Raw genomic sequence first — 23265 nt, forward strand, 5'->3', positions numbered from 1 at the left:
CCAGGAAGGTAATGGTTCCGTCCCAAGAACCCTCCCCAATAAAACAGTTATTTTTTTTGCTCTTCAGTTTCTGGATTAAACCAATGAGATGCTTGAGTTGGTTATCTTTAGAGGTGCTAGCTGTTTCCCACTGCTTTCAGTCTTTGTGCTAAGCTAACCAAACTATCGACTGGCTGCAGCTTCTTGTTAACTTAAAAAAAAAAAAAAGTGAATATCCCAAAATGTCAAACTTAAAAAATGAATCAGTCCCATATGTTTCTACATAATTTAGACAACATGAACTAAATTTAAACTGTAGCAGAGTAGTGAGATTGGCTACATTTTTGTTGAACTAGGTTGGAGGTGTGCAGTAAGTATGAGTTAGTACTGACGATAGTGTGGCATTGAACCCACAGACGTATCATGCAAATTTATCTGAGATGGGTAAACATGCCTTTATGTCCTTGTGTGTCTTGGGAGCAAAAAAAAAGTAATAAATAGCCTACGCCATAATGCCTCCTTCCTTGGATGGCCCTACTATAAACTGTACATATGTATCTGGAATATTCTGCCCATGCTTTGGGGCTTTTACTGACTTAACTGTTCCTTAGAGACACTGACTGTGTCTGACCATGTGTAGCTGTGGAAGGAAAAATATCAGCATTTAACACAGTAAAAATGTTCTATAAAATCAGTTTTGTATTCTAAAGATTCTACAGAACAGTGCCTTCCTTTGTCCTCCCTCCAACACTGTGTGGGATTTTCTTAGAAACATGAATACTAGGAATTATTAAATAAAGAAGTCTGTGATCAGAGGCACTGATTCACTGTTCCACCAGAAGGCATTTGCAAAGAATGCAGTTGAATTGTCACTGGACTGATTCATTTATTTAATTCTTGCTGGGACGGCAGTGGTGGTCTCCTGGGGCTCTTTGCTCTAGGAAACTATGTTTGTCAGTATGCACACACACAATCACAGACACTATTCTGAAAGTACATCTGATGTCCGCTATAAATATTTCTACCACTTCTTGAATCTTGCATCTTTTAGGCACTTTTAATTATTACAAAGTGCTCTGGTCCTCTTTTCCCCCTTCCTCCCTCTTCCTCCCCCCGTCAGCATATCTCCCCTCTGTGGTTACCGCTCACGCTGTTTCATGCATTATTTAAGAGCCGACTATGACGAGTCATTTGCTGCCATTCAGTTTCACCCTTTTTCCTCCCGTAGGACCACGCTTCAGAGCTTTGATGGTGATAGCTGACCCCATGTAGACCTCTTTCCTCTTGTGGATTGTTTGTTTTGGTTAGTTTGTGTAGAGAAGGACTGTGGAAAGTGCGTATCGAGAGAGAGGTTTAAAAGGGAAATGAGGAGTCAGCTAAAAATGTGCCTCCAAGCTTCATTATTTTTCTTTTCTTTTCAGGATAAACATGCTGAAGTTTGCCCTTTCTTGGCTGCATTTTATTGAAGACATCTATAAAAACATAAATGCACAAACTTGGAGCATAAAAACAATGTTTTCTAAGTAGAAGGATAATAAATAAAGAATAGAAAAATTAGGATCAAAACTAAGCTTTCTGACTAGACGAGAAAAAGACATGTTTACACTCCCTAATAAGGATTACTGATGAGATGCTAGCATTCAGAAGTACTCTTGAAATGTCGATTAATCTATCGGTTATGTTTTTTGATCCATCGTTTAAATCAATTATTCTAAACACTATTATGTAAATGTGCAATTAATGAAATAATTAATTGACCCAAAACAAATACCAAAACATAATCATTTAATCTTAAAAACAAACCAATGTAACCAGATCATAAACCCTTTTCGTCAGATGCTGTGACACGTCGATCAATCTAATCACTGTATCGTAGCAACCCTTTCCATGAATTGAAGTATCAGTTTTTTTTTACTTAAGTACTTGACTTTAAACTGAATATGTGTGTGACTTTGGATTGATTTAATCACTAGAGTCATATGCAGTTAAGATAATCAAATGTACTTTTGCAATCAGCGTTGGCCAAGTGGAGTAACTGAAACGATTTACAGACGCAAACAAACTCTAATCATTTTTTTTTTTTTTTTTTTTTACATAGGGGCTATGAAAACAACAATTACAAAAAGTTAACGGCAAAGTGTGCCAGGGTATTTTTACTTTCCTGCATAACAGTTGCACCTCGGCTCTGTTAAGCAATTTCAAATTTCAATTTCAAGAGTTCAAAGAGCAACACTTTGTTGGGTCTCTAAGATACTTCCACACACTTTAGGGTATTTTTGTAATCAATTTTGGTAACCAATGACATTGTTTCAGCACAGTAACTTTAGTTGGCCTCATCCTTTTCCTTGCTGTCCCCTCTCTATTGTAAACAAATACTTAAACTAAGGTTCCATTTTCTGCCGTCCTCTGACGTCTGCACAGTGTGCATAACCACATCTTTTAGAGAGGAAAGACGAGCCGGGGTTAAAAGCATTGGCTGTGGAGCGAAGATTTGACAGACATCAAGGAGCCATATCATGCTTTCTTGTCCGAGATCGCCTCTACATTTCTCTATGGGGAGACTTCTGTAGGATAAAGGCAAACGCTTTGCTCAAAGCACATATAGGCAGTATATGTGTCTTTGTAAAGAATAATCTCGATTTGAAAAACATAATGCAGTCCTCCTGTCCACAGAGAACCAGGCTGACATGGTATTGATTCTGCATAAGATCTCCCTTTTGCAGTTTTAACTTGTTCCAGTGGCCCTTGACAGAATTATGATGGAGTGGATTTTAATGAGTACGTTGTGATCTAGTGTCCATATCCTCATCGGAGCTCAGTTACACACACATCAAATCACACATGTGGGACTCTTTTAAGTCATCCCTTTTTGAGATCGTTGTTTTATGAAGGGATTACTGTTTTGTATCCTGCTGGTTCTCTGAATTATGCCGTTTGATGTGATTCAACAGATGCTTTTAAACTGTGAAGGTCTTTTCGGTCCCCCAAAGGGTTTTTCTTTGGGGTTAAGGGGGGTGCTCACAGGCAGGCAGGTCATGGTAATGCCACTCATTGTCGGGTTCAAACGCTTGTGTCCTGACTGGTGGTGATACCTGTGTGTTTGCTCTTTCATACTCTTTTCTCTGTCTGCTAGTTTTCTCTGACTTTGATGCCACAGTCTGTGTCTCTGTGTCTGCTCTGTGGAAAAAGCAGTAAATGAAGGCAAATGCCTTGAAGTTTCACTGCATTTAGCATTCTTGCTTGCTTGCTGTGACACTTTTACTGCACTCTCAGAGAGCGGGCTTATGTTATCCCCTTCCTCTTAAAACCCTGAGCACCATCTGTTGTCATTAGTGTCCAACATCCATGATGTAGCAGGGCTGCTGTCTCCGTCTTCCTCTCTTTTGCAGTCCTTGCCACCCATTGCCTGTTACTCTTTGTGGAAAGGCCAAATGTCTAGATTTAACAATCAAATTGCAAGCTGCGCTAAGATACTACATGAGGAAATGGATGTCCGATCTGATCAAGGGGTCTATTTGATGCTCTGTCTTGGCGCCGGTCAACACAGGATTCTGCTCATTTTATGTATGTGCGTGTCTCTTTCACTCTCTTTAGACACAACTATCTGCAAAAATGAATAAAGAAAAACATAATTACAATTGGCAGTGATTCTAGGCTCGGTCAAAAAAATAAACTAGACAGATGTTGAAACTATCGCTGCAGATCTCAAGTCCGCCGAAGGGCTGTTCAGACAGGATGAGATGCTGTGAGCTCCGCCAGGCGTGCGTGTCCAGCTGTTTCCGGCAAATTAATATTGAATAAGTTTCCATTCAGAATGGGCCTTTATAGAGACTTCCAATCAAACTATTTAGAAAGAAAATCGTCCGTTAATGATCAATGGCCGATGGATCGGAGCATCCTACGGTCCACTGTGCGTTGGCATGTGACTAAAAATGGGACAATAATACCAGATAAGAAATACAGAACAACAAATAATTTGAAATAGCATGATTATTCTGTTGAATTTAATAACTTAAAGCATTCTTTAATTTGGGACCACTACATAAATATCTAGAGGAACATTCAGTATCCAGGAAATCACATTATAGACATTACAACTATCTCTCCCTGCAACGATTTGGTCACAATTGAGCAAATTGACCAAACACGATTGCCATACAGTAGGATTCCAAGCTGCACAGTCTCATCTTCTTGTATGCTTAGCCTCTCGTCCTCTGAAACCCAAATCCTAAACAGCCTCTTGTCCCAGAAAAAATGACAGATATGCACATGTCCAGTCATGTACTTAAAGAGTGTTATGGACATTAGGCATGACGTGGATGTACCGTTTGTCCCTTGTAGAAAGGTGGTCATTTTAGTTACTTCAGAAGTATGGTGGGTGTAGTTAAAGGCTGTGCATTGATAAAGGTGGAGAAGCATTTGAATGTTGTTAATAGGAAGTGATGTTTGTAGTTTCTCATGGTTAATCTTAGACTTTCGAATGTTTGTGCTCGTTTGATTTAACAGTGTTCCTCTCTCTCTCTCCCTCATAGATCATATAAAGCGTAAGATCCGCCGGCGGCCATCCTGGGGGCGGGGCATCATCCGTAAGAAGAGGAGCTACAGGAAGGAGACGGAAGAGGAGGAGGAGGAGGAGGGGGAGCCCGAGGCAGAGGTGGAGGTCGCAGGGCCCAGTGACTCGTGTCTGACGCAGGACGAGGATTCATCATGTGATACCATGGGTCCACAGCCCAACGGCCACCACCCCCACGGCCCCTCCACGGAGGAGGAGAGCTCCAACGAGCCCCCTGTTGCAGCTCCTGCCAAACCTCCAGATGCAAGTGAGGCCCGAGAAGAGCCAACGCCTAAGGAGGAGAAGGAGCCCACAGCCAGAGATGCAGAGCCGGAGAACCCAGAGAAACTCACCGAGCTGCATCGTCTCGGTGGCAGTTCTCAGCCGGAGGCAGACAGGGATGACTCGGCCAAGCAGGCGGACCTTCAGCCTTTGATTGAGAAGTCCAAATCTTTACGTTCCGAGGTCCAGCCTGAGCACACAGAGGGTCCCTCGGTATCACAAGCGGACTGCGTGAACGGAAACGAGTCGATGGACAGCCTGGACTCGCAGACCATCAAGCGGAGCGGTGAGGCTGAGAAAAGGAGTCCTCCGAGCATGACGGAGGGCTCTAATGAACCAGAACAGGAAGAGCACAAAGACAAAAACCAGAGCCATCCAACTCAGGAGCACCCACCTCAGGATGGGAGTGCAGTAACGGAGAACGCAGAGGAAGATCTGGATCCAGAAGGTATAAAGCTAGACCCCGAGTCTGCTGTGATCCAGCTGCAATACCACAAGTGGTTAATTAAAACAGATAGCCTTTTGTTCATTATCTCAAGTATGTTTTAATGTGTTTAGCATTTCCCTAAAAATTCAAACATGCAGTACAAAACGTTTTAACCTAGTTTGCTTTGTGCTGGATGCATTATGTATTTCAAGTAATGTTTTGCTGTCAGTGAGTTTTGGGTCGCAGGTGAAATTTCAGACCATCTGTCTCTTCTGCAAATGTCTGGAGAAGCTATTAATCACCTAGATGGATTTATTTTTTTATATTTTTTTCCTAAAGTTGATACTCCATCTAAAGAAAGTTATTAAGCGAGGAGAGAAAAGTGCAAGTTCTCAGATACTTGTTTTGGTCTCTTCATTTAAAGTTGCTAATCAGTTGATCTTCACATTAAATATGCAATTAAGCGAGTTAAACAAAATCTGTAAATTCAAATTCTATGTTATAAATGAACAGGAATGAGGCCAGATGTGAAACACTCTGCCCTCAGTAGCTGCAAGTAGTTTTAAATAGATTTTCTTGCAGCCGTGGCAGTTTGAATTTATTTTCTGTGAAATCCAGTTTGTGCAAAGTGAGAAGAGAAAAGTCCAAGTTCTCCAGGTTTCTTCATTTTTAGTTTGCTAATCAGTTGATCTTCACAGTAGATGTGCAATTAAGCGAGTTAACAAAATCTGTAAATTCAAATTTACACAACCAGTCAGTGCTTTGCCCACCACTTAATTACGCAGATAAATTACTTTTTTTTGATTATGAACCAGTGCTCCTCTGATTCACACTTGGTATAGCTCTTAAAAAATGGAGAGTGGACATGAATAATGCAACATAAGCCATACAGAATATAAAAATGCTATCCCCTGATAGCAGATAGTATATTTCAATGGAAGAACTCCAGGGGCTTGAAATTACATGTGCCTTTGTAGACGCATGTCACCTTTTGATATGCATCCTGGAATGTTTTTTTTTTTTTTTTTTTTGAGGAGATTCACAATGATGGCTAACTTTGCCAATTTTTTTTCTCCCTTTGCCTTGAGCCAATTCTGCCCTCACTATTGTTGTATATCCGTTGAGTCAGCGATAAGCCGGTACGTTTATGTGTTTGATTACGGGCCTGCGGTTTGCCTCTGTGGAGTAGAGGCCAGCTGGAGAGCTGAGGTAATGCGGTGTTCCTAGAATACGGGGGAGCCATCAGAGGACGGCACGATCAGCCAAACAGAACAAAAACAAAACGTCTGCTCCTCAAACAACAGACAGCAACTCCGGCTGCTCCGCCTCCACCCATTATGAGCCGGAGCCAGGCCTTTTGTTTTCCATCAAAGCGTTTCTTCAGCATCGTTATAAACGGACAGGAAAGAGGCCAGATGTGAAACACGGTGCCCTCAGTAGCTGCACGTAGCTTAAAATAGATTTATTTTTTTCGCGTTCATCTTGCAGCCGCAGCAGTTGTAATGTATTTCCTTTTCACTGGTTCTTGACAAACACCAAAATAAGTAAAACATTTTGCTCACCCGTTCACTAGAGTTGTTTTTTTTTCTAGCACACTGTATCGATTCTTTGTAACCCTCATTATTAACCCTTCCTTCATCAATAATCAATATGTCTTTATAGGAGGTTCCACAGCCGAGACATGCAGGATGAGCCTCTCGGAGGAGTCGAAGGGATCTGCTGAAAAGACGGAAGAAGAGCCACAACCGGTCCCTCCACAGCCTCCCTTGGTGGTCGACCACCAGCGACTTTCGGTAATTATTTCCATAAATCTGTTATTTTGTCCGTCAGTGCTCCGGTTCATCATGTTTTTAAGTACAGCACAATACAGAAACTAAAGAAAGCAAAGTTCATTAATGTCCTTTCAGGTATAATTTAATTTAGCTGCTTCAGGGTCAGGCTCCTGGTATTTGTGACACTGGTGTCAAAATGCCATGGCTTCCTGGGACAATAGAACCAAGCAATCATTTATGTAATTCATGACGTCCGTGCTTTTCCTATTCGGACAAGTAAATGTAAGAAGTATTTATCTGATTTGTACAGGGTGCCCTCAGAGTTATAAAAAGAGGTCATCTATTAAAATCAGATTTCTTGCATTGCTAAAAGAAAAGCAGTATTTTAATTTGGGGGTCCTTGAGACCATTTTTCTAAAGTTATTTCACTGCAATTTAGTCTTCAAGTTTATTTGAACGTAATCCTTCTTACAGCAGTAGATTTCAACCTGATTTATGTTGTCCACTGTCTGGTCAAAGGTCCCTTTGTTGTGTTACGGCAGCATCTGTTTCATGTTCGGCTTTTCTTGTTTGGTTTAAAATGAAACTGGCCGCAGGGGACCAGATTCACTGATTGGTTAGAAAAACTCTCGTAGAAATCTACTGCTAAAACATTATCTTGCCTCTTGCGACCCACCGAGATTTCAGCTTTTTTTTTTAAACCCCAGTGCGTGCCCCATCACCATCTTCCTCGATTCGATGCGCTCATCATTCTAATCCAGACCATGAAGGATGCAACAGCTGGGGTGATTTGGCATTGTGCACCGGCTGTGGATGGGGGATTTAACTGCTACTGTGATCTGTATCAAAGCAATGATCTGCTAACGTGGGAGATGAACATTCTAAAGGGGGAAAACACAGTCACACAAAATGTCCACGGTCATTTATCACGATCGTGATCCCCTAATGTATTCAGTTATTTCAGCAGTGAGGAATCAGTTGTTGATGTGTTACAACACTAGAAGAACATTGCAGCACAATCCAAAAAATACAGAGAACCTTAGAGACGGAAAACCCAGAAGTTACAGTGTAGATATATTATATTCACCTTTGATTTATTATATGTAAACCAACGGCTAAAAAGAGAAGGTAGATGTTTCTTGGCAACAAATACACATATTCCAGCAGTAAAGTAAAGATGTTGAAATATAGACTTATTGGTTTCAGCAGAGCCAGCTGTGGCAAACTGTTACATTTTGCTACTGACTAATTAGACTGTGATTACGGAAAAGAGGAGCTATAATCTAAAAATGATACCAATATGCTTGTCTCATTTAAGTTCACTCGGGTGCTTGTTTAAGTGTGTGTGTGTGTGTGTGTGTGTGTGTGTGTGTGTGTGTGTGTGTGTGTGTGTGTGTGTGTGTGTGTGTGTGTGTGTGTGTGTGTGTGTGTGTGTGTGTGTGTGTGTGTGTGTGTGTGTGTGTGTGTGTGTGTGTGTGTGTGTGGAGTGAAGCGTTCTGGAGTGTTTTTCTCCTCCCTGCTGTTAAAAAGGAACAGCTGTAATTCTATACTCACTTATTGCTTCCTATAGACTTCCTATGGACTGCTGAATCACTTTGTGTGCACAGACATAAATATGCAAAAGCAGCAGAATGAATGTGCTTCGGTTAGAAATGGAGTTTAAAAATGGCACTGTCGTTCGTGCTCCTCTCGGGCCGGCTCCCTTTGAAGGCTAACCGTTCATGTTATCTGCAGCGAGCCAGCATATACCCGTCATCCCATTGTCTTCTGGCACACCCTGTCAAATGCACTGTGTGGTGCTCATCTCAGAAAACCTTCTGCACTCAATTCATCCCTTTGTCCTCCATGCTTTCTATAGCTTCCAAACATAGAAAAAGTTCAATTGCATTTGAAACTGGAAAACTAGAATTCTACCATTTTTTACATTGGCAACCTCGAAAGGAAGCGCATACATTGAACGTCTTTTTGTGGAATGGAACTTGAGGAGTAGAGAATGGGGGGGGACTCAATCATGGATGACCAGCCTTAAACAGGCTCTATTATGCTATTTTCCGGGTGCATATTTTTATCTCAAGTTACAGTTACAACATGTTTACATGCTTTAATGCTCATAATCCTCCTTGTTTTTCTCATCCTGGCTGTCCTGCAGCACCTCTTCTCACCCTCTCTCTGAAACGCTCTGTTGTAGCGCTTGCTCCTCCCTCCAGAAAGCAAAGTCTGCTCTGATTGGTCAGCTAGCCCGCTCTGTTGTGATTGGTCAACGTTTCACATTTCAAAAAACTCTTCCTCCAGAGCTTCAGCTCCGTCTCTCTCTTTTGTTGTTTGAGGGCCAAACTAGCCGGAAGGAGTTTTACGTCACTTCCGAAACATTGTGACCTCATAAAGTTACAGAAGTGAAGGAGAGAATTCAATGGAGCCGTTTCAGGAGCTCAGGAGCTTCTGAGGGGGACGGTAACTCCTTTTAGGCGTGGACTTCAGGTTTTACACTCTACGGACCTTTTACATGCACAAAAATATATATAACACACTAACAGAGAAAAAATAGAAAAGCATAATAGGGCCACTTTAAGCTTCCTCCCGATCCATAGGTCTGCACCGGAGCTGATGCTGTCACAACTGCCCTTCTCAGATGAATAACTTCTGAGGCTTATCCCTCCTTTCCCTTTCAGCCGATGGTCCTGCCACTGTCTCTCTCTCTCTCTCTCTCTCTCTCTCTCTCTCTCTCTCTCTCTCTCTCTCTCTCTCTCTCTCTCTCTCTCTCTCTCTCTCTCCCTTCCCCTTTTCATCTTTCAAACATCAATTTTGTATCCCCGCTATCTGACCACGGAGGGAGCCAATTATGGTAGCAGACCATTTTCACATCTCTCAATCAGCAGGTGCCTGTTCCTGCGACATCTGAAGGAAACAAGGTTATGACTCAAACATGAGCTCTCTCTCTCTCTCTCTCTCTCTCTCTCTCTCTCTCTGCCTCACTAGATCTGCCAACTTATCCCAGGATATGTGCAAGTAACAGAGAGCATATGAAGCAGCTCCGTGTTTTTTCTTTTTGTGCACGGTCACGCTAAGGTCCCACCTAGTACCCCAAGTGTAAATTGGGACCTCGGCTCAGTGGGCTCAGCTGACAGCACTTCTCAATGATCAGTCGTTGGCGTTGCTTGGCTTTTCTTGCGCTATGTGTGTAGTGTAATTCATGTAAAAGAAGTGTTCGTCTGACATGTGCGTACTTCTTTCCTCTATGCTCCCGAAGTGACATCCAGCTGTCAAGCCATTATCTGGTGGCTTTTACCCGTGTCCCATGGAGATGACGGGGATTGGCAGGGTCTAAGTGTTTTTGTCTTTTGCCGAACCGGACTCCCATCTTTCAAACTGATTGACAGGCCTTTTCTAGTTGGCCTGATCTCGGTGCTTCAGCCGGCTGCCCCTGTGAACAGCCACACACAGCACTAATCTGGAGGTTTATTTGTTAGCAGGGGGAAGAAGGGGGCTATCTTAAAGAAACAGATCGTGAAAAGAGGGGACTGTGAATAATTGCTTTTTCATCCCCGGCTTACGGAACAAATTGAATATCCGGTGCGCACGATGAAAGTCACCATTTAAGCAGATATTTGCTGGCAGGGTTTGGGACTGGCACGCTGCCTGATGTGTATTAGGGCCCCGCAGCGACTGTTGCAGTGCTCCCTCTCTCCTCCGTCAGTCGTATTCATTGATTGCAGAGGGCTGATTATTTCTGACTTTTTACTTGATGGAAGAGGCTCTGAAATCTCTCCCGGAATTGCATACCATCAGAGAGTGTTATGAGTTTGTTCACAGACCCTCCACTCGAAAGCCTGCAGGACAGAGATTATTATTATTAGTAGTATTATAGCAGCCTTCACATGCCGCCTTTCAGCGCCACGGCCCAGTTATTTGCTCTGATTAATTTAGCAAAATCAAGTCCTGTTTTTTTTACTGAAACGATGCCCGATGCTTTTGGGATCAAAATGAATTCGTCGGCATGAATAAATAGGTCCTGAGGCTTGCCTTTCTAACTACTCCAAAATGTCTCTTTATTGTCAGCTGTTTTCTTTCACCAATAATCAGACACTTGTCCACAGATGGGACTGGAAGAAGTAGTGCTGATGATTGCAAATGAGAATTCAGTAACAAGAAATCCAATCTGGCCCCGGCAATTTTTTCCTCCTCCTTACCGACAACACACGGATTACGGTCTGCTCTGCTGTTTCCTTTTAGCAGCTGCCTAGAAAGAGCTAGTGTTTCTAGTTGCTGGCACAGTATGGCGTCCTTTGGCTTGATGCTCCGCTATTACAGCATGTCACTATTTCCTGTCCTAGAGAAGGCCGCCTGTCAACACAAAATGGCACCATTTCAGTTTGTCATCTTCCTTCGGGTTTTTTTGTTAATACTAATAACAGCGGGGGTGGGTTGGGTGGGGGAGATCTCTGGCGAAGTAGCCATGCCACATCTGTCTGTCTGTTCAAAAGGGAACAGCTTAATAGCAGTGCTGGACCGCCGTTTGATTGTCAATAAAAATAGATGGCGTTTGAAGTGGTTCTTTTATTTTCATTCATTCCCACTGATGGCCCTGACAATGTGGCTATCTGCATGTAATTGCACCACCAAAGCTGTGCCTCCTAGCTATGCGTGTGAGGGCCAGCAGTGTCAATAGCTCACACAACATAAACATACCAGTGTTTTTCTTCATATTCTGTAGTTTTCTCCCTCTTGTCGAGCCCTCAGAGGGGATCCATTATGCCCTCTCACATCTCATGCATCCCACTCGAGCCTTGGCTTATATAAACGAGTTCAGTTCAGTCATACACAACTAAAGGTTTAGATTGTGTGGGTTTTTGTACTATGATTAGTTATACAGTACATAAAGAGGGTTGTTTTAAATGCTTTGTCTTGCTTTAGTCAACCCTGGTGAGTATAATAGTAGTCAACAGTAAAAAAAAAAACACTATCGCATTTGGGTTGATGGAAACATTGTGTAGCTGCTGTAGGTGGAATATAATACTATTAGCGTGCTATTACATTGTTAGCTGTTAGCTAAGGTGGGGGTCTAAGTCAGGGTGAAGTATTGGAACTATTATCTAACAAACATTACTCTCCGAACAGTTAGTGTCTTACATTTGCTTTCCATTACCAATTAAACCACAAATTGATAAATGAATATAAAAGGAGGCTCAGGCTAACAGGTTTTTGCTGCAGACCCATCTCACCGACCGTTTAAAATCCATTGGTGACAGAAATGTGGTTTAGAGATTTGACCCTTTAAACTCCAAGCAGTTTGTTTTTCTTTTTGCTCCCGTCACATTTTACTCACTGTGGTCTCATTTTCTTTTTTCCCTTTTTTACAGGATCTGGTTAGAGCAAACGGTTCATTTTGGTAGCATTTTTAAGAAACATGTTGATATTAGTTTAGATGAAATAACACTATTTTAAACTTCGGATTTGGTTATTCTTTCCTAACAGAAGCGTTTGCCACTGATGATTGTTCAAGGACTGTCAGATATTTGTAAATCAGATGATTTTTTTTTGTTCATAACTGCTGTAATTTTGGCAACATCTTTAAAGAAAACATGCCTTTCAAACCCTTCGCTGGGTTGTCTGGTTCAGTTCTCATTTAGTTGCCTTCCGTTTTTCCAGTATTTATTCTGAAAACATATTCTCATAATGCGTAAACTGTCTGAAATGCTTAGAACGTGATCAGCATGTTACACTGTTAAAACATGCTTCCATTCCCAATACACACACTAACACACACTGTACTACCCATGTAAAGGACATTACATCGATTACCCTTTATTTCCCTTGAGGTTTACCCTTAGTTTAACCATAGCTGGTCGATAAACCAGTCCTTTCTATAACCTTGACTTAATCCTAACTATTTTTATATTAATCTTTTTTTGCCTTTGGTTTTCATCATCGGGGCATTTAGTTTGAATACTTTGCAGCGTTGTGTGGATGTGTGTTTGGGGTTATTTTTTGGAAAAGTCAGTGCTGCAATATTCTCCTTTTTATTACCCGGTGATATTGGAAAATATTATATTCATTCCTGAAGCCTTCTTATCAAGCATTGTATTTCTCTCATACATATCTGTTTTTATTGAATACAATCTTTATTATTTATAAAACTTTTCGCCCCCAAAAACCACTGAAAGTGGAGGAGTAAAGGTTGCTTCATCATCTTTATAATTCTGGTTATTCCTGCATTGACCTTTAGGGGCAAACATTTGCATTTTATTGTCTCATATTTGCAGCTGATTTGGCCAAAGCTGTCACAAAAAGAAACTATCACATTGCTGACACTGTTGCATTATGGATGGATTCACAGAATGGTTAAGAGAGACAAGGTAGTTTGTTCAGTTTGTGTTATCCTTGTCTCTGTTAATGCTAAAAGAGACCTGAGACTTATGCCGATATCAATATTTGGAAAAATCGATAAATATATATAAGCTGTAAGTAGATTTTAAACATAATATAAACAAACAATCCTAACATGGCATCCTTAGTTTTTTATTATTGTTTATATTATGATTAAGATTCTGCATTTACTGAGCGAAACAATTTCCAGTTAAAAGATAAACTCCTGGCTCTACTTCCTTTGCCACCATAAACAAGAAAGTAAATGAAATGAGTGTTTAGGAGAACCACTTATTAAAGAAGGGACTACATTATTGCCAGGTCCTGGTTCAGTTTATACCCCGGTCCTGAATCTCAAAACTCTACATTGATTTAACACAACTCCTTTATCGATCTTCGCCCTGAAGTGAACACAGTTTTACTTCTTGGTTATTTATTTATATTCTTACTCTTTATTTTATGCATTTGGTCCGACTTGGGTCTCCGATGAGCTGTTACTGGTGAATTTACTATTCTCATAACGTGAATGTCTGAGTCACTGATGAAACCTGGTGACATCTAGAACAAATACATGGAGATCCTAATTTACATACATCCAGATTCAAAAAGCAAAATCATGTATTAGGCCTAGTATTGAAATCATAACTAATCACGAAATACCATCCATGCACAATATCAGTGGATAAAGTTTATTAACCCATTAAATCATGTAGTTTGATATAGATCTTGCACAAAGGCCCTACTGCATGATATTATATTATATATTATATATATATATATATTATATATATATATTATATATACCTTTTCCGCTTTTATTCTGAAAAAAAAGTGATGTTTAATGTAAAGCCAACCATTAAAGATGAGTTGTCAACCCCAGCAGGGCTTTTAACATGCCCGGCCAAAAGGGATGACCATTTCATTTTAATGTGCTGAGCCCACGGTAATATGATTTGTCATGATCGTCCCTGACCCTTAGAACACTATCAATATTGCATTACCTGTGTGAGCGAGTGCTCTCTTTAAGGCCACATCATTTGCCACTGCAACTGGAATCTTTTATTTATTTATTTTTCGTTTTTTTCGTTTTCTTCTCCAGCAAATCCCCATCCGCTAGTGTCACATTCATCCTCCTCGCAGATTAAAGGCATTCATGGTAACAAGCAGAGCAGAATCATTCATAATTCATTCTTTTACTAGTATTAAGAGAGAGAGAAAAAAAAGGTAAGACAGGAAGAAGGGAGTGAATTGTTCTCTTGGAGGCAGATTTTGAAGGCTTAATAGTGTCCCTGGTGACGGAGACTGTTGGGCTTCAAATCCTTGTTTTTCTTCCTCTCACTGCCTGCTAACCCTTTATTCTCTCACATACTGCTGAGGAGGACACACACTCTCACTCTCACTATCTCTCTCTCTCTCTCTCTCTCTCACTCTCTCACTCTCTCTCTCACACTCTCTCTCTCTCTCACACACACACTCACTCTCTCACACTCACAAACTCTCTATCTCTCTCACACACTTTCTCTCTCACACTCTCACACAGTCTCTCTCACACTCTCTCTCTAACACTCTCTCTCACACACACACACACACACTCTCTCTAACACTCTCTCACACACACACACACACACACACACACACTCTCTCTCACACTCTTACACAGTCTCTCTCTCACACACACTCTCTCTCTAACACTCTCTCACACACACACACTATCTCTACACACTCTCTCTCTCTCTCTCACACACACTCTAACACTCTCTCTCACACACTCACACACACTCTCTCTCTCTCTCTCTCTCTCTCTCTCTCTCTCTCTCTCTCTCTCTCTCTCTCTCTCACTCACACACTCTCTCTCACACACTCTCTCACACACACACACACACTCTCTCTCACACACACACACACACACACACACACACACATTGCTAGTAAAGCCTCTTTCAGTGATCAAAAGGCATGTGTGATTGTTTACAGGGTTTTTTTTGTTTGAAAACTTAAAGCACATAATTATATAACCATCAATATTTGGTGATTACATAATGCATTAGTTGTTTTTTTGTTAAGAATATAATACTGTTGGGTGAGTTCACCATGACATTTTAGTAATTGTTTTTAAAGAGCAACTCGACACCAATAGAAGTTGTTGAGATTCCCATATTAATACATGTATTAATAAATATTCCGTAAGCAACAGAATCCATGTAGACTGATGTAGAAGTTTCTCCACCTTACCATAACGAATGGCACTGGGCTAAAATGTGAGAATTCATCATACATAGTTTGAAAAATGTAGGATTCTATAACCAGTGAGGGATTTTATTATCTCCCAGTGATCCCAACCTGGCCTGGAGGGTGGAGGAATATGAGGGATGTGTGCACGGCTGTGCAGGGGGTAGACTGTGTGACTAGAATGGTTCATATGCCGGGGGTTAAAAACCAGAGCTGCAACACGGGGTAATTAAATGCGTTGGTGCCCAGTCTGCAGCCTGAAACCAGTCACATGAATCCCTTCTTGTTTGTTATCTCCGTCAGTCCGTCTCTCGCGTACTACTGGACCAATCGGCCGATAATGTTTTGTGCACATTTATGACTGTACCCGTAAGGACTTATCGTGGTTGTGGTTATTCACAATTTAAAAAAAACAAAACTATATTGACTGAAAAACTGAAATGCCTAAATAAATAAAAAAAGGTAAAAATGAAACACCAAAGTATGGTTTACATGTTGTACTGCCTTGTCATCTGCAAATGCCTTCATCCTTTCAAGTGTTTATTGTTAAAATAAATGTTATTTTCTTTAGTTGAAAAAATAAAAGCAGTACTCAACACTTCCTCACGGTAAGTTGTTGAGTACTACAAGAACTTTTATCTTCACAGCTGGAAAAAAAGGCATTCTGGTAAACTGCATTAAAACATGTTAGCGGCACAATAGTTCTGGTGCAACTTTGATGCATGTCTCTCTGGTGATCTTGGGAGTATTTATAGATTATTTCCATACCCAATATGCTATGATCCAAAAAGGCGTGATATGTTGTTGACTTGTTTTCTTCATTTATATTTTGGTAAAAGCAATTTACATGGTGTAATTGGACGGTTAGAAATTCATCAGACGTGAAGCATAAACACAGTATTAATTAGTCATCATGTTAAGAAGTTAGCACACAGGCAGAATTTTGTCTCTTATAAAACTCCTCTGCTGTCATCCCAAGCCACCATAGATCCTTTTGTTGTCTTAAGAAACATGGGGATAGATAGAGATGTGAGTAAAGAAAAGGATGTGAGTAAAGATGGAGTTTAGAGGAGGGGGGGGTGTGAGGTTAAATGGTCCATGGCAGTAACAGTCTTTAACGCATGGGATTACTGCCCTTTTGTGTCCAGTGAGCTAACTCTATCACTGAGCCTATGTAACACACACACACACACACACACACACACACACACACACACACACACACACACACACACACACACACACACACACATTCACCATTTACCCCACACTGTCACAGCCTTCCTGATCAAGCTGACAGCCGCTGGGAAGTACACCGCTGCAATCAACTAGCTAACAGTAAAGAAGAGAATAAACCGAGGCGACAAAAGAGAGAGAGAGAGAGAGGCTGTAAGGGAAGGAAATTCAAGAGAATGAGACAACAGAAGAGAAGGACTGAAAGTGTTGGTCGGGGAAGATGTGAAGAAAGCCTCTATAAAACATTGAAATAGGCTAGGAAGTGAGACAATGCACTATTAAAGAGTGAAATGCACTTAAAGAAAAAGAGATGGGACACATAATGAAAAATAGAATGCAACAGCAGTGGCGGTGGGATGAAAGGAAGGTCAGAGAAGTGTCTTACAGAGACTTTCACATTATCACGCATATGTGAGATGGGTTGTAATGGCGCTAATTAAAGCTTTTATGCCTGTGTTGTTAAAATAGGCATCTCACCGGGATGTCCTCCATTTGGTCCTCTTTTATGAGCTCTCGTGGCCGGGGTTGAAACCGGAGAACTCCCTTGATGTTAGACCTGAGTTACCTTTATAAAAAGAATCCAATAAAATGTGCTCGATACAGAGCAGCGGCGGCCAGCGCTTTTTTCTTTTTTTTGAAGGCGGCTGTGATGATCCTTATCGCTTTGGATGAATTCTGAATATTAGAGAAGTTCTGAGTGTTCCTAGCTTCTGTATGCACACTTTATTTGTCAAAGGACCTACAGTTCTTACAGGCCAGGTGGAGGTTTTAATGTCAAAGCATATTAGCGGTGAATCCTCCTGCTCTTCCAGATTAAGTTATAGAAGTGTGATTATTTGAAAGGTTTTTTTTTATCTACTCAATTACAAAGACATGTTTCCAGGCTATTGGGTTCAGTATGATAAGCTCCGACTGGAAGTCAAACCAAGAAAGAATGGAAAATGAAATTTGCTTTCAGTGGCAGAATACAAAAGAGATTGGAAAAGTTTTCTTCCTTCTTCTGCTTATTTACTCTGTTTTAAAGTTAAGTTAATCTACTGTTCAGAATCTACTATTGTTAAAACATTTATGTAGATAATGGCATCATAAATAAACGTTAAATAAGGCGGTGAAGAAAAATTTGTTTACAGCCTTTAGGAGTTAAATAGCTACCAAGTGTCTAATCCTGTAACAGGTGTCATTGCTCACTCTTACTGTTGTTGTGCTCGGCGTGGAGCAGAATTGTTTTTTTACAGGGTTGTAATGGGTTTCCGTGATGCAAATAAAAACGGCAATGCAGGCCTCTGACGAGCACTAATACTCTCCCCTGTCGCCCATTACTTTTACTGTCAGCGTTGTGGTGGTGGAGATGAAAGAATAGTTATGCAACAGTAACCACAATTTGGCCTGACGGTTGTCCTTGGAGACTCTCTGGGACCCATCGTCAGGGCTGCTTTTTAACCAAGTGTATAGGTAATACATTGAACGCCTAAACAAGGCATTGTGGACGTCTTATTTTTATTTATAATGTTATAATGATATAATATTCCAATTGAGAGCTTTGGGAAAACACCTGAACAGTCACGGTGGATCTAAATGGCAGCTCATGTTTGAAATACACTTTTCCTTTTTCAACTCTAATTGATGGTTTTGTGTTTTAAAAAAGTAAAAAACATCAACAAAGTGAAGTATTGCTCTCAAGGTCAAACTTGTGGTCATGAGTTAAGCTTCTGTTGATGTGAGGCCGTAGTCGGTTTCTTTAATCAAGACAACCGTTCTGTCATTTAAAGAGAAATCCCAGTCAGATGGAGTACAGTGATTAATACAATGCTAATCTTTTAGACTGTCATTTTTTCTTTCGCTCGCTATAATTATCTCTCAGACGTTCTGCTGATGAGCGGCTTTGACAAACATCCACGTTTTTTATTAATCTTGACATTGCCTCGGTTTTATGTGTTTAACACTATGGTCACTGTGTCTCACACACACACACACACACACACACACACACACACACACACACACACACACACACGCGCGCACACCGTTTAATTTCTGTCGAGGGTACCCCTCTATTTGCTCTGTGCGTCAGTGATGGTAGCTTTAATTATTGTGCCTTTTGCCGTCTCAGTCCATGCATTCTGATGAGCGATGTGTTTAAATAGACACACACACACACACACACACACACACACACACACACACACACACACACACACACACACACACACACACAGACTTTGGCTTGGGTAAAATGTGAGAAACGGGTCAATTAAAAGGGCCTCAACTGTCCAGAATGTTTTAATTAAAGTAGCAGTGAAATGTAAACTTGCTTCTAATTATGATTAGCCTAAATTAGCTGTCACTCTGATCTTAATTGCTTTTGAATAGAGCTGACCTCCAAACGCTTCATCTCCATGCACCAACATCAGCGCTAAGCTCGTGCCACCCGTTATTCATCGCTGTGTGATTGCCTCTTTTATCATTGTTTCTCCCCATACATGTTTATGATATTGGTTACAATGTATAGTATTTGTCTTTTTAGCAATGAATCCGTATTTCTGTCATAACGTATTTGTGTCTCTTTCCCCTCAGGCTCTGCTGGATACGGTGGTGAAGAAGAGTGAGGGCTACAGCGTGGAGGAGCTGGAGAGACTGTACTCCCTCCTCAGCCAGTGTATCTACAAACACCGCAGAGAGTACGACAAGACTCAGCTACTGGAGGTGAGAAACGCACATCCTGTGTTAACAATTTGTTAATTAATCGAGAAAAATAATCAGCACATTAAAAGGAAAATATACCAAATCTTATTTAGGTGTCCAATCAGAGTTCATGGTGAATTGAGGCAACACATTTGACTGAGAAAGCTGAGTTCTCCTTCTTGTGTAGTTGTGAAATCAGTGCCTACATATACCAGGATTCATTGGGGCACAAGCTTCTAACGCCCGGAAAGGTCCCTGCCAGCCATATCGTCTTGAATGGATAATGCGGCCTCCGCCTTTCTCCACTGCATTTCTTCGGTCACATACTCTGGCCTGAAAAATTGGATTATTAACGTCATAAAAAATCATACTATAGAATGTCATAAGTATAATAGTATTGTATGTCATTAAAACATCATAAAAAGAATCATAGTATAGTTTGTCATTAAAAAAGAATAACAAAAAACTACTATAGTATGTCATAAAAAGAATAATAGTATAGTATGTCATTAAAAAATAATAAAAAATCCAACTATAGTATGTCATAAAAAGAATAATAGCATATTATGTCATTAAGAAATAATAAAAGAATCCAACTATAGTATGTCATAAAAAGAATAATAGTATAGTATGTCATTAAAGTATAATAAAAAAAGCATACTTTAGAATGTCTTAAAAATGTCATAGAATAGTTATTGAAAGTTATGTTATGTCTTAAAAATGTTTTAAAAAGTAATAGTATATTATCCCACTTAAAAAGTCACAGTATAGTATGCCATAAAAAAGTAATAATGGTAATATGAGGATAGAGAGAAGGAGAATGATATGCAGCAAAAGGTCTGGCCAGTCGGGACTCAAACCAGGGACTCGCCGCTCGGGGGCATTTACGTCCTCGGGGGAAAACGGCATAACCACTCGGCTTTCACTTCATCCCGCTATTTTCATTTTTTAATCCCTCTTGACAGTGTTCCATACAGAAAAAAGCTGCTGTATATTTTCCCAGAATCCCATCTGGTCATCTGCTGCTGCTGCTGCCGCCGTCGGATGTCAGTGCAGACAGCGGGCCAGGAATGGCAGTGTCCTGGTGCCGGTAGCCAGAACTGGCTGTCAGGATGTCAGGGAAAGGAAGCGGGAGAAGGGAGAGAGAGCAGTCAGCCAGGTGGTGCTGCCTGTCGACAGGGCCGGCTGGTGGAGGGAGAGGGGGGAGGGGAGGGTGGAGGGCGCACGTCTGGGTTCATCTCACACCGCCAGCCCAAATTGGTGTTTCCAGAGCAGAAATGTCAGCTCGCTTGGCACGTGTTTTGTTTGCCTGTGTTTCCAACACACATCTCGACTCTACAGCAGGTCATCTCCTTGTTCCTCCCCGAGGGAATGCAACAAAAAAAGACATGCGTGCATACACACTCATGCGCCTGGTGGATACTCAGTATGGCGGCTGGAGCCATCCCCTCTTAATGCTGCAGCGCATGGTGTTTGTGTCAGTTAAAGACGAGTGAAATGGAGCGTGTCCATACATTTGTCTCCTTTACTCCCCCCCCTTCCTCCTCCTCGTCCTCCTCTGGGTAACGGCTTGTCTCGGTCTTCCAGAAGAGCTGACCTTTCAGCAGATGGAGCGGACTACACCCTGCTTCCAGTTAAAGCCAGAGGGACCATCTCTGCCCTGTACACAATAACACGCCAACTATGTTCCCATCTACAAAATTGGCGTTCATATTGCACTATACCTAGTATTCCAATTTTGCCCGAGTCTCAGACAGCAATTTAAGACTTTGTAAAGAGCCTTTGACCTTTTATGAACCCGATTGTGTGCGGTGTGAGAGCTGCACGTGCCTCGGGTCGAAGTAGCTGAATATCACAATAGTCGGTTATTTCTCCTCTTATTCATGTTAATTGCTGGAGATTTTGCTCGGCATGTCTTACTTGTTTATGGAAAGCAACATCAGAGGCTGTGTCGATTGCAAATTGATCCTAAAACACGTTGTATTTCTACATCCGTTTACATTTTTGATTGTAAAATGAAGATGACATGACTTTATGACACGTGAAGCATGTCTACTCTTTATATCATTAATGGCAAACATCTGGCTCTGATGTCAGACGAAGACTTCTTTTGAGACTTTCTCTCTTGACATTTTGTACCGATGTTGTTGTCGTATAAAGACAAAATCATCAGGCAGAAGACAGAAGCATCTGTAGAACAGAATGCAGTGCAGCCAAAGCTTTCATCAATGCCGATCTGTTGTCAGTAGAAAACACACCTTCATCCAGGAGCAATGCACTTGATTGTTCTCTCTCTCAACTCTTTTCTTTTGTATGCGTGTGAAAAAAAAACACCCAATGTTGTTGGTTTTGCTTTCTAACAAACACACACACACACACATTGAAGAGAACCCTATCTGTCTCGGGGCTTGTAGGAAATTTGATCTGGGAAATGGAGGAAATCAGTAACTGAGGTGGAAGTAGAGACGACCGGTTCAAGGAAGGCGGGTACAACCGAAGTAATTTACAACACCTTTGTCATCATCAAACTGACGACATCCTCGACAGTGATGCTGGATTTTCTTTTAATGCACAGTATTGATGGCCCCCGCTAGGAAATGAAACTCCTAAATCTACAATTCTGCCATGTAGTACCTATTAGGGCGACAGGAATTAAACGCTGCTGTATGAAACAGAGTTATTTTTTTTTAGGATGACAAGGTGATAGGCCTTTAGACAGATAGACTCGCGATCACACATGTTGAAGGCGTCGAGGCAACAAAGAGCTAATTTGCGCGTTGGTGTGTGGGTGTAATGTGAAACACGACAACAGACACGTGGCATCGATGTGTCTAAACATGGCTGTACCCGATGAGATGAACCTTTCTGGGGAATTCTCTAAACTAGTGACTTTTTATAGCGTCGTTGAGTTTTATAGCTTGTGCGACCTGGTGTTGATTGTTTTGGGGTTATGATAAAATGCTTTACTGATGTTATAATTGGAGTTGGAAGGGGTAGTTAAAATCACATTCAGAAGAGCATCAGTCCCGAGTACTTTTTTTAAAAATCCATTCAGGATATATTAAACTAAAGCAGGGTATGGTTTTCATTATATCTAGATGATCAAATGAACAGCTGAACACAATGCACTCTTTGTTTTCATTAACAGACGACTTTGGCACCACTTCAACATTTTATTTTGTGGCCATGAGAGGATTTCAAAACGCATATGTCATCCTAAACTAGCTTGTGAATTTGATGCCATTGTACAGTCAATAAACGTGTGCATGCACAAGGTGATCTTCAGGTTGACTTTCCAATCAGTTCAAGCTTTCAAGAGCCGGTCTAAGATGTTTTCTTTTTTAAAGGATATAAATAATACAATAACACAAAAAACATGATTTTTTGCACAGCCCACTTAAGTATTTTAACCTGATGATAGTTTATCTCAATTATCTCTATATTGAGAAGTTGAATTTCAAATATATCCATCATTTTCATAGTTTATCACAGTTGTACTTTGTGGAAGTAAAGTTGGAGTTATTAGGAAATAAAATAAATTAATAGACACGGATGTGATATTTAAATACAATAACAAACAAGCAGAATAAGAAATATCTACATACAGAATAAAAAATATAATGTAAATATCATAGAAAATAAAAGGTACAACCTGATCATTTAGGCTGCAAGTATCTTATTTTCTTGATTAACCTTTTGGTCTCTAAAATATCAATAAATTGTAAAACAATAACAACACCCCC

The 23265-nt window shown here is 40.8% G+C and overlaps 1 protein-coding gene across 2 annotated transcripts in view; it reads left to right on the plus strand.

Moving 5' to 3' along the window:
* Positions 1–23265, plus strand: part of atad2b (ATPase family AAA domain containing 2B) — a 74611-nt gene that overhangs the window by 46735 nt on the left and 4611 nt on the right. For both annotated transcript variants that reach the window (XR_008531864.1, XM_054618231.1), the window contains exons 25-27: positions 4512–5261; positions 6903–7033; positions 19415–19543. Coding sequence is in view for 1 of the 2 variants with exons in the window: in XM_054618231.1 (XP_054474206.1) it covers positions 4512–5261; positions 6903–7033; positions 19415–19543 (1010 nt within the window). In the remaining variant the exon portion in view is untranslated. The remainder of the gene's footprint in view (positions 1–4511; positions 5262–6902; positions 7034–19414; positions 19544–23265) is intronic.

This window comes from Anoplopoma fimbria, chromosome 18 (genome assembly GCF_027596085.1).
Source record: "Anoplopoma fimbria isolate UVic2021 breed Golden Eagle Sablefish chromosome 18, Afim_UVic_2022, whole genome shotgun sequence".
Taxonomy (NCBI): domain Eukaryota; kingdom Metazoa; phylum Chordata; class Actinopteri; order Perciformes; family Anoplopomatidae; genus Anoplopoma; species Anoplopoma fimbria.